Source organism: Canis aureus, chromosome 18 (assembly GCF_053574225.1).
Source record: "Canis aureus isolate CA01 chromosome 18, VMU_Caureus_v.1.0, whole genome shotgun sequence".
NCBI classification, from domain to species: Eukaryota; Metazoa; Chordata; class Mammalia; order Carnivora; family Canidae; genus Canis; species Canis aureus.
Genome location: NC_135628.1, coordinates 41,154,808 through 41,174,632, shown reverse-complemented (window position 1 = coordinate 41,174,632; position 19,825 = coordinate 41,154,808). Strand labels below are relative to the sequence as shown.

At 40.5% G+C, this 19,825-nt stretch overlaps 2 protein-coding genes across 50 annotated transcripts in view; one reads left to right on the top strand and one right to left on the bottom strand.

The window, feature by feature from the left end:
• Window positions 1-18,830, top strand: part of COL1A2 (collagen type I alpha 2 chain) — a 36,065-nt gene extending 17,235 nt beyond the window's left edge. Inside the window, exons 24-52 of the mRNA XM_077856892.1 lie at window positions 247-300; window positions 767-865; window positions 1,259-1,312; window positions 1,789-1,842; window positions 1,993-2,046; window positions 2,324-2,377; window positions 3,363-3,407; window positions 4,668-4,766; window positions 6,397-6,504; window positions 7,236-7,289; window positions 8,261-8,314; window positions 9,022-9,075; window positions 9,173-9,226; window positions 9,323-9,430; window positions 9,815-9,868; window positions 10,722-10,775; window positions 11,755-11,916; window positions 12,612-12,719; window positions 13,393-13,500; window positions 13,892-13,945; window positions 14,033-14,140; window positions 14,287-14,340; window positions 14,705-14,812; window positions 15,275-15,328; window positions 15,453-15,560; window positions 15,890-16,148; window positions 16,546-16,730; window positions 17,424-17,666; window positions 18,362-18,830. Of these exons, the coding sequence (XP_077713018.1) occupies window positions 247-300; window positions 767-865; window positions 1,259-1,312; window positions 1,789-1,842; window positions 1,993-2,046; window positions 2,324-2,377; window positions 3,363-3,407; window positions 4,668-4,766; window positions 6,397-6,504; window positions 7,236-7,289; window positions 8,261-8,314; window positions 9,022-9,075; window positions 9,173-9,226; window positions 9,323-9,430; window positions 9,815-9,868; window positions 10,722-10,775; window positions 11,755-11,916; window positions 12,612-12,719; window positions 13,393-13,500; window positions 13,892-13,945; window positions 14,033-14,140; window positions 14,287-14,340; window positions 14,705-14,812; window positions 15,275-15,328; window positions 15,453-15,560; window positions 15,890-16,148; window positions 16,546-16,730; window positions 17,424-17,666; window positions 18,362-18,508 (2,751 nt within the window). The 3' untranslated portion in view covers window positions 18,509-18,830. The remainder of the gene's footprint in view (window positions 1-246; window positions 301-766; window positions 866-1,258; window positions 1,313-1,788; window positions 1,843-1,992; window positions 2,047-2,323; window positions 2,378-3,362; window positions 3,408-4,667; window positions 4,767-6,396; window positions 6,505-7,235; window positions 7,290-8,260; window positions 8,315-9,021; window positions 9,076-9,172; window positions 9,227-9,322; window positions 9,431-9,814; window positions 9,869-10,721; window positions 10,776-11,754; window positions 11,917-12,611; window positions 12,720-13,392; window positions 13,501-13,891; window positions 13,946-14,032; window positions 14,141-14,286; window positions 14,341-14,704; window positions 14,813-15,274; window positions 15,329-15,452; window positions 15,561-15,889; window positions 16,149-16,545; window positions 16,731-17,423; window positions 17,667-18,361) is intronic.
• The window catches only part of LOC144288899 (uncharacterized), a 94,620-nt gene that overhangs the window by 17,044 nt on the left and 57,751 nt on the right, over window positions 1-19,825 (bottom strand). For 36 of the 49 annotated variants that reach the window (XR_013356915.1, XR_013356944.1, XR_013356945.1 and 33 more), the window contains 2 exons: window positions 15,427-16,413; window positions 12,528-14,399 (listed from right to left, as the gene is read on the bottom strand). The exons of 1 other annotated variant lie outside the window; for it this stretch is intronic. The gene's annotated coding sequence lies outside the window, so the exon portion shown is untranslated. Of the gene's footprint in view, window positions 1-1,009; window positions 1,160-2,510; window positions 2,593-12,527; window positions 14,400-15,426; window positions 16,414-18,567; window positions 19,587-19,825 lie in introns of those variants that run through there. 12 more of the 49 variants (XR_013356916.1, XR_013356920.1, XR_013356919.1 and 9 more) reach the window with 6 other exon arrangements.

The window sequence follows — 19,825 nt, the reverse complement described above, 5'->3', positions numbered from 1 at the left end:
GAGATATCTATAAATGAATCAGTTGCACTAAACTCCAATAAAAAGAAAGGCATAAAGAAGGGAGAGAAGAAATATTTCAGAGCTCTTTTCATACCTCCCAGCCAGTGGCTAATACCCCTAATGATTTACCCTGTGCAACCAACAAGAAGGGGGGGGGGGTAGTGCTTTTGTGAGATTTTAATAAATGGGAGCCTCAAGCACGTGTGTTAAAGTGCCAACATGAAAGCATCCTCATTTATTTTATAGGGTTTTCCTGGTGCCCCTGGTAATGTTGGCCCAGCTGGTAAAGAAGGTCCCATGGTAAGAATTGCTCATTTTCCATTATATTTTCAAGGACACTTATTGCACCCTTATCAAGTCTATTCTGTGGCTTATTTATACATGAACACACTGAAAATAAATATCAGCCACATACATCATCTGGGAACGTGAAGGAGTAGATTGTAATTATGGAGTCCAAATGAACACAGGACTGAAAGGAGGGAAGGAAAAAGAAAAACATGGCAGGGGAAATTGAAGAGGGTGATGAGGGTATGGAAAGGGAGGGGAAAGAGGGGATTGGACACATACGAGATTGACTTGGCTGTGTGTGTACTGACATCCTATTTAGAAAAGGAAAATGGATTCATAATTTATTGACACTTTATACCAGAAAGCTCTGTGCATTCAGAAAATGATTCTCTTTCATCCTACAGCAGCCTCACCAGCGTGAGGTCGAGAGACCCTGTGCAATGCTGAGTGAGCTTTAAATAAACTTTGGTTTCAGGGTCTCCCTGGTATTGATGGCAGGCCTGGACCAATTGGCCCAGCGGGAGCAAGAGGAGAGCCCGGCAACATCGGATTCCCTGGACCCAAAGGCCCCACTGTAAGAACAGCGCACCCTCTTCTCGCTTGGCACATCTTTGCTTACGTTTCACTAAAACTTGGTTTCTCTCCTGCCCTCAGTCCATTCTATCTCAAGATAGGGAGGAGGGGTCCCTTTCAACGCAGAAAACTGCGAGCCACCTACCACATAATTGATCTCCAATATATCATTGCACACCTGCTAGAAATCCATCTCCTGAGTCTGTGCCTCTGAGGACACAGGTGTACCTTCTTGTCCTTGGAGTTGCAAGATGATGGATTGTGCCTTAGCCAACGGAACTCAAAGACTAGGAACCTTAGAAAAGAAAGAGAAAAAAAAAAAAAAAAAAAACAAGTAACATTTCAAAATTTTCATGGTTAATTTGACTTTTTTTTTTTTTAATGTTTATCATAGGGTGATCCTGGCAAAAATGGTGATAAAGGTCATGCTGGTCTTGCTGGTGCTCGGGTAGGTGCTGACTTTGTCGTGTTATCTGCCTATGTCATATTCACTTAGGAAACACACATCCTTTGAGGCCATCTGATATAATGATGTCATCCCCTTTTCAAAATGCCATCCCCAAGGATCCTTTATGCCATCACAAAATGTATTTTCCTTTTTAAACTGCACTTATAAGACGGTGAGCTCTAACAAATCAGAATGTATATTCAGTCAAAATTATTTATGGGCTTATTTGATTTTTATTTCATTTTTTCTGTGATTAAAAAGCTATGCATATGCTAGTATGCATTCTCTAGTCTTCATAAATTGCTCTCCATCCGTGGACTTCCCACAAGCCATACCAAAAGCTAGTATTTAGGCAGGGGACCCACAATGAGTCATGCAAAGAGCATAAGTGGTGAGAAAGTAATGCACGAAGCTTCGAGTCTTCTGAAACTGTCTGACTCACAGGTAACCCTGAGCCTTTCTGTGAAATATTTTAGGGTGCTCCAGGTCCTGATGGAAACAATGGTGCTCAGGGACCTCCTGGACCACAAGTGAGTATTTCTCCCATTCTTGTTCCTACTGCCCAAATGAATCCAGTCCTACCAAATGACCATCTCCTTTTTCCAGTCCATGAGTTATATAGGTAGACAGCAATGGTGACAATACATTTCTACTTAAGCTGTTTTTACTATTACTTTCAGGGTGTCCAAGGTGGAAAAGGTGAACAGGGTCCTGCTGGTCCTCCAGGCTTCCAGGTAAGTCAACTAAAACTACAGAACATTGCCTTTGGTCAGATCATCCAGCTGTAAATCACCATAGAACTCTTCCCCCACCACACAGAACCTGATTTCAGAACTAACGTAAGGAAGGATACACCTTTACAAGGCAAACTTCTGTGTGACTCTTTAATAGCATACAATAGTTAGTGACCATGTCGATATCAAAAAGTATCCAGAAAAACCCAGTCATTCTCAAATCCTCTAAAGAGAGCCAGAAGATTGAGATTTTGTGGGTTTTTTTTTTTTCATCTAGGGTCTGCCTGGCCCCGCAGGTACAGCTGGTGAAGTTGGCAAACCAGGAGAAAGGGTGAGTAAAACAAGTGATGGTAGAATTATCGAAACTTGGGACTTCTCCCATAAAGAATGCCCTAGTGCAGTGCAATTATAATATGTAAAAAGAAACTTCGTATTTCATATGTTAATGATAGTGTTCTACTTACGTTGGTACTTTGGAGAGAATACACCCAGTTACTCATGCTCCTTGGAATAACAACTCCTTTGTTTTAAAAACTGAATGAAACGCTGCATTATGAAAGGAAAATATTATCAATGAACATTCCATTTAATGGCCTTACTTTTTGTATTGTTCTTGGTAACGTTAACATGCAAATTATTTGCTTTCCCATAGTGAAAAAGTAAATGCACTGCTTTTCCATCAAACTAGACCCTGAAAAATTGCATTTAATGTTTTTCTTGGCATTCAGACATGACACTGCTAGCCACAATCAGGGCAGGAGTTCTGAGTCATTTTCTCTGGTAATTGTGATGAATGTGCCTCAATTCAGTTACATTCTGTGGCCTGGTCTCCTTTGTCAACAGTGAGGCACATTAAGGAGACAGCTGGTCAGTAATAAAGGAGATACACTTGGGTATACAATTAACTAGGTAATGTGCAGAATATGATCATTTCTATTAAGAAAGCAGTCTGTTATATAACTAAAAATAGGCAATGTCTGATATTGTCTATCATTATTTATATTATCAAATGAGATAGTCTGTTTTATCATTTTTTTAAAGTAATATAGACTAAGTGATGGAAACCTAAATTTCCTGATACCATGTTCTAGCATAGAAATATCTTTGATATCAGTGGAATTCTCACTTTTTGTATCTGTCTATATACACCTGAAAATTCTCTTGCTCCTAATAGCCCTATACTTATACACTCAGGGAGCTAGAGCCTAGCTGGCTTTGTTTGGCTATTTCAAAACTTACCTAAATATCATAATCATAAGTGGACCTCGAGAACATACATACATTTCACGATTTATCTCTTATCGTGTTTTGCTTAGGGTCTCCCTGGTGAATTTGGTCTTCCTGGTCCTGCTGGTCCAAGAGTAAGTATTATTTAGTTAACTTTCTTAAACTTCTGGCGATGTGTTTTTAAAACAAGTAGTGCTTTCTCTTAAAAGCTATTGATGACCTTGTGACAAATTCCTGATATTGTTCTGCAGTCAAACATAATCTGTAGAGAACATTTGATTTCTAAATTGAAAGTAGACTTTTTAAATTTAATTATTCATATTTCTTAGCCCAAACCCACACAGTTATAAGAAACGCTTATATTTCTTATACATATATACATTATACATATGTGATTATAATATATGTATTATATTCAGTAATTTATGTAGACAAGTATGATATATTTGTGAAAGTGGCTCAACCTGAGCCAAGGAAAGGTAATATCTTACTAAGATTCAAAATCGATTTTTGCAATGTGTGTTGATGTTCAAAGTCTAAAGCTGAAACCATGAATTTGCTCTTACAAAAACAAAACAAAACAAAACAAAAAAACAAAAAAAAAACAGATTTAGTTTGTCTGTGTGGTCACAGAGTTTGCCCCTCAAGTATCCTGTTATATGGTTAGTTACCATATATCTAGGATGCCCAAACAAATTTAGTATCATACAACCATAAGTATAACAAGGGCCTTTGAAACAGTTGCAATGCAGACTGTTAAATACTATTTGCATACATGTTAAATACTCTGGACCAAGGAATAACCTCTCATGGTGATATTTCTATGCAATTGTGAGAAATATATATAGGTAGGTATACACATGCAGGCAAACACATATATATGTATATCCTGTTAAATATTATAACTATTACATCAACTATTACATCACTATAAATATTATAACAATAATCCTATTGCATAGGATTATTAAAAGGGGGGTAGATATGAGAATGTCTAATCCTATCTACACCTGGCATTGCTATTATAAAATGACACAATCTTTCCCTATGAATATCATGCATAACTGGCATCTATTTTTACCTATGAATCTATTACCAAAAAGACAAAAAAAAGAATTAATTCCAAATTTGAATATTGTACTCTAGAAGAAAAACATTCTGGAGTTGTAGCCACAGAACATTAAAGCTGAATGAGACTAGAGATTATCTCATCCCATTCGTTCATTTTACTACTAGAGAAATTAAGGGGAAAAAATTATAATTTGTTAATGGCAAAACCAGGATTCAAAAGCTAAAAAAGTATAAACTCTGATGTGTAAAATGGTATCTCTGAAAGTGAACAGTACAACTCTTCTAATCTCTCTCTCTCTTTCTCTCTTTTTTCTTTCTCACAGGGGGAGCGTGGTCCCCCTGGAGAAAGTGGTGCTGCTGGTCCTTCTGGTCCTATTGGAAGCCGAGGTCCTTCTGGACCCCCTGGGCCCGATGGAAACAAGGTAACATTTTCTGTTCTATATTGCTGCTTTGGCCCACTATCCTCTAGAGTAACTAGATCATTTCCAATAGTAAATGAATTGCTTTTCAGATTTTTTTTATTTCCAACTCTGTGATGATTTCCATTACCGTAAATGACTGTTTGATTCCAGTGGACCTGAATTATTCCAAAAGAAGGAAAATCCCAGTGTTCTACACACATAAATGAATTAGTATGGGCTTTTACTCTTGTGTCATTGCATGGTTTATACTTTGGTTTCCTTTCTTTTTTTTTTTAAAGATTTTATTTATTTATTCATAAGAGATACACAGAAAGAGAGGCAGAGTCATAGGCTAGTTCTCTGTGCAGGGAGCCCGATGTGGGACTCGATCCCAGGACCCGGGATCATGACCAGAACCTAAGGCAGATGCTCAACCACTGAGACACCCAGGTGCCCCTATACTTTAGTTTTCATCTAGAAACATCACGTACATTTGGACACTATTTTTAGGGAACAAAGTTTCACCCTCTCACCATCCTGCTTCAGAGAGTAAAATTTCCAAAGGTAGTCTGGATTTAATTTTTTATATATATTTCCAGCTTTATTTTTTTAATATGTATTTTTTATTGGAGTTTGATTTGCCAACATACAGCATAACCCCCAGTGCTCATCCCGTCAAGTGCCTCCCTCAGTGCCTGTCACCCAGTCACCCCCTCCTCCTACCCACCTCCCCTTACACTACCCCCTATTCATTTCCCAGAGTTAGGAGTCTCTCATGTTTTGTCACCTCTCTTATTTTTCCCACTCATAGTCTGAATTTTAATGAGGGAGATAAAAGTTAACCGGACAGTACATTCATCCCCCAAACATAAGCTTGACAACTTGAGTTTCAAAGTAGAATCTGTGGTTTAGATTTTAAAATAGGTAGAATTTTCTAGACACATTTCTGAAAAACAGATGACTTTAACCACAGCAAAGAGAAGGCAACTCCTATTACTGCTGGTTCTTAACTTTCAAGAGGGGAGGGGAAAAAAAGTAAAGATTAGGTGCAAAAAGCTATTTTGGTAGGTGGAAGGATATTAGAAAAAAATGTCAAAAGCTAAGAGGGCGGGAGGAAGCGAGAAAGTAAACACCGTCCGGAGGATAGCACTTTCAGAGAGTTCTATCTTAGAAGTTAGTCGATAGGTTTGAAGTGTGTGGAATGGTGGGGTTTTCATATAAAGTGGACGCTATAGTCCCCACTCTTAAGGAAATTAAAATGTAAACATCTCCCCAGTTGACGAGGTTTCTCTCCATATTTCCTGCGTGGGCTAAGAGACTTATCCTTAAGAAAGGTTTGTGGGCAAACATTTTTCACTCTCTGCCCCGCATTGTCCCAGCCTCTTCTTTCCCACGCCTGCCTGCCTGCCCGAAGACGACCGGGAGCAGGTTATAGAAAAATCACAGCCCCCCACTCCCCCTTCTCTGCTCTTCAGCCCACGGTGTCATTAACGGCACCTCCTTCTGGGACAGGCGCCCTTCTTTTCAATAACCTTCCTTTGTGTCCCTAAGCAGGCAAGAGTGCGATCTATTAAATGTTGAAATTGGAATCGTTCACGAGTCTTCTTCTTTGGCCACCGCAATCATGGCTCTCACGTGTGTTTGGTTCAAGGGTGAACCTGGCGTGCTTGGCGCCCCGGGCACCGCTGGCGCGTCCGGTCCCGGTGGACTCCCAGGAGAGAGGGGTGCTGCCGGCATTCCTGGAGGCAAGGGAGAAAAGGTACCCTCTCAGTGCTGGGCCTCCGTGCGTGTGGTTGAACTGGAGCAAAGCAGGGCTGCACAGGGTTGCCCAGTTTGTGTGTTTGCTGCAATTCCTGGTAGGTGGCCTGGTGGCCTTTCGCTGTCCACCTCTGTGCGCTCCCCTCTGCCACCTAGCACCATCGCATTTCTAAACTCTCTAATCTGGCAAAATTCCTTGCTACCATGGAATTTCACGCAAACAGATGGTGTTGAGTAATACATGAGGCTCATTTTAATGCCACTAACAATAATGCCTCATCCTGCCCTAATTAATGGGAAGAAGCTATATTGAACAGCTGTCAACCGTGCTGCTGCATTAGTTATGCCATAAGAGTGATAAGGCACTGAAGCCCATTGTGATGTTGCCTTATAATTCTGTCCGCATGAATTTGTACCTTGCTTGATTATGCTTCAGGAGAGTGTATGGAAATTAGAAAAGAATATTTAGCAGTAATCTAGAGAGAGCCTTGAATTATTTTTTCCTTACATTTTTTTCCCATTCAACATCCTGTAGAGTAATAGGGACATTAGTAAATATTAAATGACTGAAGGTGAATAACATTTTCTGTAAAAAATAAAATAAAATAAAATAAAATAAAATAAAATAAAATAAAATAAAATAAAATAAAATAAATAAAGGAGCCTTCAGATTAATTCTGATTCAAAAATTTGGTCAGAAAACAAAAAGTTGCTCTTGCTTTATACTTTCAGGGTGAAACCGGTCTCAGAGGCGAAATTGGTAACCCAGGCAGAGATGGCGCCCGTGTGAGTAGAATTTTGTTTGTTCGTTTGTACTTAGATTACTGTTGTTGTTGTTTTTTCACCTTTTACTTGATTTGAGTTGAGCAGCTTTCCAAAATAGAACTGACGAAAGAAGGATCCAGGTTTAGTGAGAGTAGCCCTCTCCTTTCTGGATCTGTGAAAAGTAGTATCTTTTCACATGTTTCAAAAGAAAGATCTTATCCCTTTGGAAATCATAACCTGAGTTTTCTACCTTCCTTAGTGTTAACTCGACCAAATACAAATTCTAAACTGAAATCTCTAGGTTTAATAGAACTTTGATTGTTTAAGTTATTATAGGACTTCGGGAAAAAAAACAAAAAACAAAAAAACAAACAAAAAAACTAACTCTTACTTTTTAAGAAGCCAGAACTTCTAACAAGGTCCTATTTATTCAAATGTGTGCCCTAAGAATTTATCACTCAAAGAGCAGCCCCCGTGATTAGTAGTTAATGCCATGGAGATGCCAAAGATGATCCCGTAAAGGTATAATAACCTTACCTAGAGCATTGGCAACGTGGCTCTTCCATACCATCGGCTACCTTGGTCCTCCTTCTCACCTCCCTCAGACCTGATAACTCACTTTGGCACATGGATAATAGTCCTTTCTCTGAATCACACAGTCCTGGCAGTTTCAAACAAGCCTACTCATTTGCCGCTCTCCAGGGAATTTGACAAGAGCAGAGAGTTCAGATCTCCCCAATTCCTAACCTGCCCTTGACTTACACATTTCTATCACCTTTATCGCTGAGGTACCTTCTTCCAGAGAGCTGCGTCTAAGAGTTTTGATCATTAGAACAGAAGTACATTGAAAGCTTTCTTGAAGGCCACCCAGAGCATGCAGTGAGAGTGTTCGGTTACTGTATAAACACAGTCAGGGGGCTGGGAGAATGGCAAGGATCACTTTGGCTGGTCTGGGGGTGTTATTAACAAGACTCATTTCCTTTTGGTACCAGGGAGCTCCTGGTGCCATGGGTGCCCCTGGTCCTGCCGGAGCCACTGGTGACCGGGTAAGTGTTCATTTTCCTGGACTTGCCACTCTCTGGGCCAATAGTAGTATCTAAAATTTCCTGCCTGCCCTAGCCCCGGAGAGCCCCAGCAATTCATTTTTATGACTCCGTATAAAGCCTACTTATTTAAAAACCTGTCTGTTGTGATGGGGCAGCAGGAAACAAATGCTATGTGTTTAAAGTTCTCCTTCCCTTCCTATAGATGTGCCAACTATCTGATCTATACTTTAATCCCTATCATTTGTTTTAAAGACTTTCCTGTTGCCCATTAACAATATCCTAATGCACCAAGCCTCCTCAAAGCCTTCAATTGTAAAAAATCAATAAAATACATAGTGTGCCCATTTCGCATCGAACAGTCCACTTAAAATAGACCTTATTTATTGTACTGCACAGATTGCAGCAAATAGATCAGCTCTGTGTCCATCTAAAAATTAAAACGTCCTCCTCCTAGCATTGTGGGCACTGATTTATGGTGTTTTTGCAAGTCTGTGACCAATACCACTTCAGCCCCCAAAATGAATACAACATTAAGCACGGTAAAAATCCCTTTTATTTCACTCCCTGAGATGTGCATTAGTTTTCTCTTCTGACACAACTCCAAACTCTGACAAGAGCCTACTGTCTACCACTGATTCCTCTCCCCACCTGCTCTTTGAGCATCAATGTGAAGCACATTAACAAACTCATCTTTGGTCCCCTTACAGGGTGAAGCTGGTCCTGCCGGTCCCGCTGGCCCTGCTGGTCCTCGTGGTAGCCCTGTAAGTAGAAACCTGGGCCATTTGGGACACTCATAATTTTTAGACATTAATGAATCTAAGGTTGCCATGATGTTCTCAAACCCCTTCTCCCTCCTAGGGTGAACGTGGTGAGGTTGGTCCCGCTGGCCCCAATGGATTTGCTGGTCCTGCTGTGAGTATCCTTAGGATGAAGGTTAATCTGAAAACATCCCAAGCTGGCAAGCAGAGTGAGCTGCAATACCTGACCACAACTGTTCCTTTCTAACAGGGTGCTGCTGGTCAACCTGGTGCTAAGGGAGAGAGAGGAACCAAAGGGCCCAAGGGTGAAAATGGCCCCGTTGGTCCCACAGGCCCCATTGGATCTGCCGGCCCATCTGTAAGTTGAATTCATTGGTGGTCAACATGGCTTGTGTCGTTACCCATGAAATCTTGTAATCCAACACACATCAATCAAGTGCCTACTGTATACCAGGAAGATACTAGATAGAAGGTGATTTAAAAAATAAGAATTAACCTTTGCATTCCACTTTATAATTTGTAAACTTTTCATAAACATTGTATCCTCGTACTTTTTTGGTAGCCCCCATGAGGTGGGTAACACTGAAGTCAGGACATTTATTTTATGACACAGATAATCGTTTTTAATTTCTGGATTTGTTCCTAATAGACATGGGACTAACTAACGCCTTTGAAGAGAAAATAAACATTAATAAGCATTGTCTTGTGGTTTGACCCCATCTTTTTCTTTGTTTCCTTTTAGGGTCCAAATGGTCCCCCTGGTCCTGCTGGAAGTCGTGGTGATGGTGGCCCCCCTGTGAGTATTTATAATGGACCCTGCTAACATTGCTTTCTTTAGAATCTTATTGAAAACAACTTGAAAGCTTGGAGGTTTTGGGTTAATCCTAAACTTTAACAAGGAGACTCTTCAGATCCAAGTTCATGTTTTTCAGAGAAAATCTGATATTGAAGTTACCATTAGGTCATGGGATATTAACTTAATCCCAACTGGAACTCAGTGCAGTGTCGGTTGCTACCACCTTACCTGAAGTCATAACCAAAGTTAACCCTGGGTTGGTTAGTTGTGAAATGGGTAAAAATAATCTCTCTGGTACCCTTTATCCTTTTGCTGATGTGCCCCCCCCCTTCTTCTGCCCAACCATGCCCCTTCTCTTGGCACCCAGTGCTGTTACACTGACTCCTTAAAGACCCAGACCTCCCTAGGAATAAACTGCACTGACTCCTTCCTGCTCTCCTCAGACAGCAATTAATACTCTTGGTCTTCTGTTGTACCCTCCTCTGTAAACATAAGTACTTATCCAGTGTCCATTTCCTTCATGCCCAGCCAGGTGGTTAAGGTACTTATTAATGAATACACAACAATGTGTAATAAGAGCCTCGTGTCCTACTATCTTGTTCTTAGAACCATCATGCTGACAAATAGCATTTCAAAACAGAACATTAGAGCCTTTATGAAAAATATGCATGTACAGAGATCTAGGGTCTTCGGGGTCCTTGTTACAAAATACCCTGTATGAGGCTGCCTCTGCCTACTCCGTGGTCCATCCTCAGTCATGTGTATTGAGGACTAGCTGAAGGAGAAATTTCCATCTCACCCAAATCCCTAGAGTTGGCACTGATTGTGGAATTTTAATGTGCTTGATTCTTAGGGTGCTACTGGTTTCCCTGGTGCTGCTGGGCGGACTGGTCCTCCTGGACCCTCTGTAAGTAAATCATTTCAAAATCTGTCATTTACTCTACCCAATAGGCCTTTGCCTCTAGTAGGAAGCTGGTAGGAAACTCTCTTGGAAGCATCCTACTAATATTTTGCTATTACTTTCCTGGTCTGAAATCAGTTTTCCTGAACCATTAAGGCAGAATCATCACAAATTATATTTTATAAGATCAGCATAAGAGGCTTTTATTCATGTGAACACAAGTTCCCTTTTAGGGGCATGGTCTCTTTGTTAAAAATAAAAAACAGAACAGTTTTAGTCACATATCAGATATTTCTATATCTAATTACCCTTTATGGCCAACATTCTGCCTCCGTTGTTAAGGTATAATTGTTCCTGAATTTAAAGGTGGTTTGGCCTCTAATTCAATTCTGATTCAGACTCTCCTGTCAGGACTCAAGAGAATTTAATTAATTACTAAGGATTAAGTCTTCCGGTTAAGGTTTCAGGGAAAAAAAATAGCAAAGATGTTGATTTCTTGGAATCCTTTTACAGGTTCATAACAGAAAAATCTTCATTCCCCGTAGGCATTTAATTAAACCTAGTTGAGAGCATATGTGATTCCTCAATTATGAACAAAATGCCAGTATTGGCTTTCTTCAAAAAGGGATGAGCCAGAGTCCTCCCAAGCCCAAAGTCTCATTCATATACAACTAACTCTCCTCACCATAGTTCGAATTCCAAGATGCCAGGGTCCCGGGAGCACAGCCTTTCCTCTCCTCACAGACATTTGCCATAGCCTCAGCCTCAGTTAGTCATGTTATTACAGCTTCAGGAGAAGGAGGACAGCTGTTGCTTCTCTCCATTAGAAGGAATGTGACAAGGTCTAAATAGGTCCCCTCAAATCACCAGGATGTCATTTCATTGCTTCGCACTGTTTGCATCTTCATCTCTAGAGCCTCAGCTGCTTTATCCCCAAGTCTGTAATGACTAACAGACAATAAATGACTCTGTCATTTGCTCCCAGGGTATCACTGGCCCTCCTGGTCCCCCTGGTGCTGCTGGTAAAGAAGGACTCCGTGGGCCTCGAGGTGACCAAGGTCCAGTTGGCCGAACGGGAGAAACAGGTGCCTCTGGTCCCCCTGGCTTTACTGGTGAGAAGGGTCCCTCTGGAGAGCCTGGTACCGCTGTAAGTGATTTCAAGCTCCTCTTTCTTAATACCTTATAGCAAATTAAAATAAAGCCTTTACGCAGATCTTCAAGTGGCATATATCTGTTGATAAGTATTGCAGGCTTTCAAGTAGAGCTCAACTGAGCCAAGAAATCTGTCCAGCAGCTACTGAGGTGTCACAGCTTCAGCAGTTGCTTAGAAGGCACTACATAAGGATGGCAATAAATGAAGGAACTCACTGTTTTATCAGAAAGGCACCTTATTGGTCCTGGGATTAGAAAAGAATCCCATAGCCATGGCCCTCCTATTGAAAATGAATCAGTCTCAGGAAGCTACCAATTTCTTAAACATGCATTGTCCAGTATTATTGTTACTCTGCAATGTCCTTTACTAGACCTAGCTCGGTTAGAGGCCAAAGTCAAAATTTGCTTCTTGGCATAAATTCTATAAAAACTCTATTGCATTTCATTAATCTCAACCACATATTGTCCAGTGTTGTTCAACTGGTCTCTAGGAGGGACCAGGTATAATGAAATATACTTGCCAAGCTGTAATTGTCATTACTGGAGACAAGATATCCAAGGATATATCTTCCCAAAAGAAGGTCACTAGGCTTTTTCTAAACTGAGAATAGCTTATTCTTACAATTATCAAGCCAACCTGTATTATCATCTAGGGGTTTACCCAGTAATATTATTTTTCCTCTTGTTCAGGGACCTCCTGGCACACCAGGTCCTCAAGGTCTCCTTGGTGCTCCTGGCATTCTGGGTCTCCCAGGCTCTCGGGGTGAGCGTGGTCTACCAGGTGTTGCTGGATCCGTGGTAAGTGTTTGACACCATTCTTCTGCTCATTAACATAATAAAAGATTTTAAAAGCTGCCACTTCAGATGTGACAGATTGATCACTGAATAACTCCACTTAAGATTTTTTATTCATGGCATTTTCTTTATACAGATCACATGTCACTTATCTAAGAAGCTTTAATACCACCTTACTTAGACACACGCTATAAAGATCCAGCTTAACATTATGCAGAATGATTTTTGTTCTTTTTACATGCTTAAGAACTATATAAGCTCTAATTGCATTTACTCCTCTGCAGTATGAAATGCTGGCATCATTTATCCTGTAGGAAGAATGAAGCTCTGAAAGTTCTGAATCATTCCATTAAATCTTATACATGACAGCAACTAGGAATCATCTCATCTCCATAAACTCTCTCAACTTTATGATTTTGTTTCATTTGGGATATCGGATGCAACTAGGCTCACGTAGTAGAGTGACATTCCAAAACTGCCTAAAGCTGGCTATCTGACCATGTAGGATGAGGGTCAGGATAACACCAATGATACTTCTTGCCATTTTGTGGTCCATTCACTTTCACTATACTTTCTCTTTTCAAACTGGAATCTCCTAGCCAGGGTCATTTTGGGGAGAGTGATATTTGCACTCAGTCCAGTGGGAGGAGTGTTGTTTAATTTTCTCTGCCTCTAGGGTGAACCCGGACCTCTTGGCATTGCTGGTCCACCTGGGGCTCGTGGTCCTCCTGGAGCTGTGGGTGCGCCTGGAGTCAACGGTGCTCCTGGTGAAGCTGGTCGTGATGTGAGTCTAACACTTGGTTTGTATAATAGAACAGAGCTGAATTCCATTGTGTGCAACTTCATATCCTGAGCAGAGTTCCTCTTGTTCCAAGTGTCTGAATGAGATGGTCTGTTTCTCCATAACACTGGCATGTACTGGCCACTCCTGCTATTGAAAATATGAAAACTTATTTGGGCTGGGGGATGGCTCTTTAAATAGTATACTTCAAAGTTGGCCAAAATATTAAAAACATGTCTACAAAAACTAGGCTGGCAGGTTCTTGTTCCTACTATCTTTTGACAGTCTGACAGGGGGTTCACTACTGAGCCTGGGGATAGTAAGGCAGAGGAGGTGAGGTGAGGTGAGGTGAAGAGCCTCCCCGAGTGCCTTAACTGGTGTGGTATCTTCACAGGGCAACCCTGGGAATGATGGTCCCCCAGGCCGCGATGGTCAAGCCGGACACAAGGTCAGGACACCTCTTTGTCTTTCTCCAACTGAAAAGTGACTAAAATATAGGCCAGTTTTATGTGAAACTTCACTTTGCCTTTGGTAGGGAGAGCGTGGTTACCCTGGCAACATTGGTCCCGTTGGCGCTGTGGGTGCACCTGGTCCTCATGGCCCTGTGGGTCCCACTGGCAAACACGGAAACCGTGGTGAACCTGTAAGTTTGTTAATACCAGTCTTTTAATGCTGGCATCTTTGTAGGCTTCACTTCTGACCTCCCCACACTGGGGCACTGCGGGGGCTTGGGGAGAAGGGGGGCTTGGCCCTGGCTGACCAGTACCGGTTTGCTTCTCCAATGTGCAGGGTCCTGCTGGTTCTGTTGGTCCCGTCGGCGCTGTTGGTCCAAGAGGTCCTAGTGTACGTACATGGTGATTTCTTCACAAATTAACATTTAAGAAGACTCAGTCCAGTCTAGGCTAGAATTCATATTGTTTAAAAAAAAATGTGCTCCATATTGAGAATTGCTACAAAGGCTTCTAAGTCTCTTCTATTTCAAATCTCTTCTGTTCATGTGTATGAAATAAGCACAGGAATCTAGCCATAATGCGGAGTTCAACTAAAGCAGGTTAGGGGAATAGATAGAGGTAGTACCCACATGGCTTTTAAACCTTTGCTTGTCTCAAGTCAGCTCTGTAAACAGATTAAGCAGTATTTGTGGGGGAAGTGGGCACCATTTTCAAAGGAAGGCAAATGCCCTATGTGTCCTCCTTTTTCTTTACAGGGCCCACAAGGTATTCGAGGTGATAAGGGAGAGCCTGGTGAGAAGGGGCCCAGAGGTCTTCCTGGCTTAAAGGGACACAATGGACTGCAAGGTCTTCCTGGTCTTGCTGTAAGTAAGGCGTGGACATCTGGCATGTATACAGATCTAAAATGATCTTCCTCAAATTTTCACTGCCCTTGTTCTAAAATGTCCTACATCATACTCATTTCCCATTCTCTGGCTGACTCCATCTCACAGAGATAACGCTATTTCATCCCAACACAAAAAGGTGAGGGTTAAGGGAGATCGAAATATACATATATTAAAATCTCCTGGCAACAATGTCCTTCAACCCCACTTAAAATAAATATAATTAGAGGAATGACTAATATTGCACTGCTGAAATAGCTTGTAGAAAAAAATATAATTGAATATAATAGACATAATGGGAGAAAAGAGCCCCATTTTACATTTTCAATTTTCTCAATCCAGAGTCCATTGAAACTAAAGTTTCCCATTCAATTTTAAAAACAAATCTACTTATCAGCACATGTTCTGAAAGTGTGATTTTCTGGTTTTCTCTCTCTCAAGGGTCAACATGGCGATCAAGGTGCACCTGGTTCTGTGGGTCCTGCTGGTCCTAGGGTAAGTCAACCTCAGAGACATTTGTCTCTGAAATCGAGCTGATGGCAGGCAGTGAGCCCCCAGGCCTCTGCTTCCTTGGGGGATTTTCACTGACTCACTCAGACTTGGTGTCCTTCTTCTCTAGGGTCCTGCTGGTCCTTCTGGCCCTGCTGGCAAAGATGGTCGCACTGGGCAACCTGGTACAGTCGGACCTGCTGGCATTCGTGGCTCTCAGGGTAGCCAAGGTCCTGCTGTAAGTATCATTCTGGGAAATAATAAAGAGCATCACGGACCTAAGGAATATTCTCTTCAGACTAACCAAGATGGTTGTGACAACACATTAAAGCAGTCCCCCACTTCCATATATCAGTTCTAAGACATGTAAAAATCATATGGGATGAGCTCTTTAGCCCATGCTTACAAGTGTGCCTGGGATCCAATTATTTATTTACACACACTTGGTTCTTTTTTGACTTGTTAGAATATGCCTGTGTGTGACACTTAACTGAAGGTCTGCTGTCATTGACGCCTCTCCCTATGACCCAATACGAAACCTCTTCTTTCTTCCTTTCACCTTTGCAGGGCCCTCCTGGTCCCCCTGGCCCTCCTGGCCCTCCTGGCCCAAGTGGTGGTGGCTATGACTTTGGTTATGAAGGGGACTTCTACAGGGCTGACCAGCCTCGCTCACCACCTTCTCTCAGACCCAAGGACTATGAAGTTGATGCTACTCTGAAATCCCTCAACAACCAGATTGAGACCCTTCTTACTCCTGAAGGCTCTAGGAAGAACCCAGCTCGCACATGCCGAGACCTGCGACTCAGCCACCCAGAGTGGAGCAGTGGTAAGTCAAGATGTCCAAGCCAGGTTGGCCCTTCTCACAAGCTGGGCTTTGCAAAGTCACTTCCCACTGACATTTAGAATGAAAAAATTTTGAGTAAAAATTGCATTAGGTGGAATTATACCTGATTGATGAAGCATTTTCTTCTCCCATCCTGCACCAAGTTTCAGGCTTCTCTTAATAAATATTTTTGCCTTTTTCATGATAATATACTTTGATTTAGGAGGAAAGGAGGAACTGTCTAATCTTGAAAATTGCCAACCTCTTCCTGTTAAATGTGGAGTAGACAGTGTTACTTCTGGGAATCAAAATTCTTTGTCTAGTAATTATTAGAACCTATGTTCCACTCAAGGAGAGGTTTTATGAGCTGGCCTTTTTTTTTTTTTTTTTTTTTTTAAAGGTTACTACTGGATTGACCCTAACCAAGGATGCACTATGGATGCTATCAAAGTATACTGTGATTTCTCTACTGGCGAAACCTGCATTCGGGCTCAACCTGAAAACATCCCAGCCAAGAACTGGTACAGAAACTCCAAGGTCAAGAAGCACATCTGGTTAGGAGAAACTATCAATGGTGGTACCCAGGTGAGGAACCCTACAAACATTCCTTCTCCTACTAAATAATATTGTTAAGTTTGCTTGCTTTTTAATGGTCTGCATTTTAATCCTTTCCCAGAATGGGATTATTGAAAGAACCTGCTTTTTGCTCAGGTTTCAGTTCTATCCTGGACCTCGCATTAAAGATGGATTGATGGGCATATCCATGCAATCTAAAGTTATTATTCAAATTTAACTTAGCTGATAACCACTAGAGAAACTGACTAATGCCATTTAGTATGAGGAAGTACTGGCCAGCACATAACCCTGTGCTCATGCATATGCATTTTCAGGATATGTGCTTTTCCAAATTTTTAATCAAAATCTTTCACCAACTTTATTGAATGCCTACTGGTGGGAATCACAGAAAAAGAAAGAGGTCTGACTCTCTGTCTTATTTCTCTTTCATTCTAAGAAGAAACCTACATATAAAGGGTTAACTAAAACAGATACCATTTTGAGATTATCTTGCCTCAGCCTGGTAGTTCTCATGTCCCTCCTAGGTAACTAATATTGCAAAGACATGTGAATTGCGTTTCCTATAAAAGTATCTTTTTCCCAAGGTTCAGATCTGAGGTCATCATTCTTCCCTATACCAGCCTTTTCTCTCTCTCTCTCTTTTGACTCTTAGTATCTGAGTCCTTCTCCACTTAACTAGCATTTCTATTTTATTCTCTGTAGTTTGAATATAATGTTGAAGGAGTAACCACCAAGGAAATGGCTACTCAACTCGCCTTCATGCGCCTGCTGGCCAACCATGCCTCTCAAAACATCACCTACCACTGCAAGAACAGCATTGCCTATATGGATGAGGAGACTGGCAACCTGAAAAAGGCTGTCATTCTGCAAGGTTCCAATGATGTTGAACTGGTTGCCGAGGGCAACAGCAGGTTCACCTACACTGTTCTTGTAGACGGCTGCTCTGTAAGTAATAGTGAAATTTGGGAGTAGCACTTATTTACAAAAAAGGGGGGGGTTGGAGTTCTAGCTTAGACCCATGAATGAACAGATAATGAGACCAAACTTACTCAATCTAACTTCATAGGTGTATTTATTTAAATTCAGATGCTAAAGAGGATTCTTATCAGATCTTGCCTTTGAAAATTCTCTGAAATACTGAAATATATACCATGTCCATGCATTAGCTGTTTTTCTTTAAACTTGAGTTTTTTAAATGATGCTGTCTGCCCATAACTTAAAATTACTTGGGGTTAAAAGGTCCCAAGGTATAATTTATAGCTGTATGTACTTTATTTTACTTATTAGTATGGTCTGCATGTAATTTTTCTCTACAATATTTTATACCTTGGAGAAAAATTAAAATTTACTCACAGTGTACCCACTCAGCTCTCCCTAATGACACACACATCCCAAAAATGATAATGTAGCAATAAACCACATGAAATATGTATTGAAATTTTCCTTAAAAAATTAGACTGGTAGGAAACCTCTTCCCTAAAGATACCCCTGATTCTTCTGTCTCAAAGATGAATATTTTTATCTGGGACACACTTCAGATGAACAAGCCCCAAAATGGTTCTTAAATATGTAAAGTTCTAATGATATTAGATTTAGGAATAATGCAACTTTTTATAAATATTCTTTTCTTTTTTAAACAGAAAAAGACAAATGAATGGAGAAAGACAATCATTGAATACAAAACAAATAAGCCATCCCGCCTGCCTATCCTTGATATTGCACCTTTGGACATCGGTGATGCTGACCAAGAATTCAGGGTGGACGTTGGCCCAGTCTGTTTCAAATAAATGAACTCAACCTAAATTAAAAAAAAAAAAAGAAATCTGAAAACTTTCTCTCTTTGCCATTTCTTTTTCTTCTTTTTTTTTTAACTGAGAGTTGAGTCCTTCCATTTCCTCTGCACATCTACTTGCTTAAATTGTGGGCAAAAGAGAAGGAGAAGGATTGATCAGAGCATAGTGCAATACGATTTCATTCATTCCCCCTCCCTGCCCCCAAAGATTTGGAATTTTTTTTCAACACTCTTACATCCGTTGTGGAAAATGTCAACCTTTGTAAGAAAACCAAAATAAAAATTGAAAAATAAAATAAAAACCATGAACATTTGCACCACTTGTGGCTTTTGAATATCTTCCACAGAGGGAAGTTTAAAACCCAAACTTCCGAAGGTTTAAAACTACCTCAAAACACTTTCCTGTGAGTGTGATCCACATCATTAGGTGCTGACCTAGATGACATGAGCTGAGGTACTTGTTTTGTTTGTTCAGAATACAAAGGTGCTAATAGTATTTCAGATACTTGAAGAACGTTGATGGTGCTAGAAGAATTTGAGAAGAAATAATCCTCTGTAATGAGCTATATTGTGTCTTCTTTTCTCATTTGATTTAGCATCAGTATTTTACATCTTATTCCCAAATAAAAGTATGCAGATCACTTGCCCAACCTTGTCCTCTTCTTTAAATTCAGCATTTGTTCTTTGCCAGTCTCATTTTCATCCTCTCCCATGGTACCAAAAGGAAGCCTTATTTCTCGGACAAGCAGAAAAATTAAATTGTACCTATTTTGTATATGTGAGATGTTTAAATAAATTGTGAAAAAAATTAAATAAAGCATGTTTGGTTTTCCAAAAGAAAATATCGAGTAGATTTCCTTGCTTTGAAGCTCTTTGCAATATAAATATGGATTATGGCATCTCTACCAGCCATTAGACTGTTTCTCATTAAATAGAAACTATGCAAAAAAGGCAATTTGATATAGTAGAAAGAGCAGAGAACAAGGACCCAGGAGATCTGAGCTCCAATTCTGACTTCTCCTTGTGGCTGAGTGACCTTGAGCACTTCACTTTTCTGTGTTTAATTTCTGTATCTATAATATGGAGGAAGATAAAACATTTGCACTACTCAAAATACATAATACTTAAGCAAATGGTATCGTAGACCTAAGTTTACTCTAAGCGGAGATCCACAGAACCTTCTGGTGTATATTATCTATTAAGCACTTTGAAACAGTGGCTGAAAGTTGGTCTATGTACAATTAATACTATTAACTAAAACAGTTTCAAATATTCAGTAAAAAATGCCATACACTTAAATCTGATGCAACTG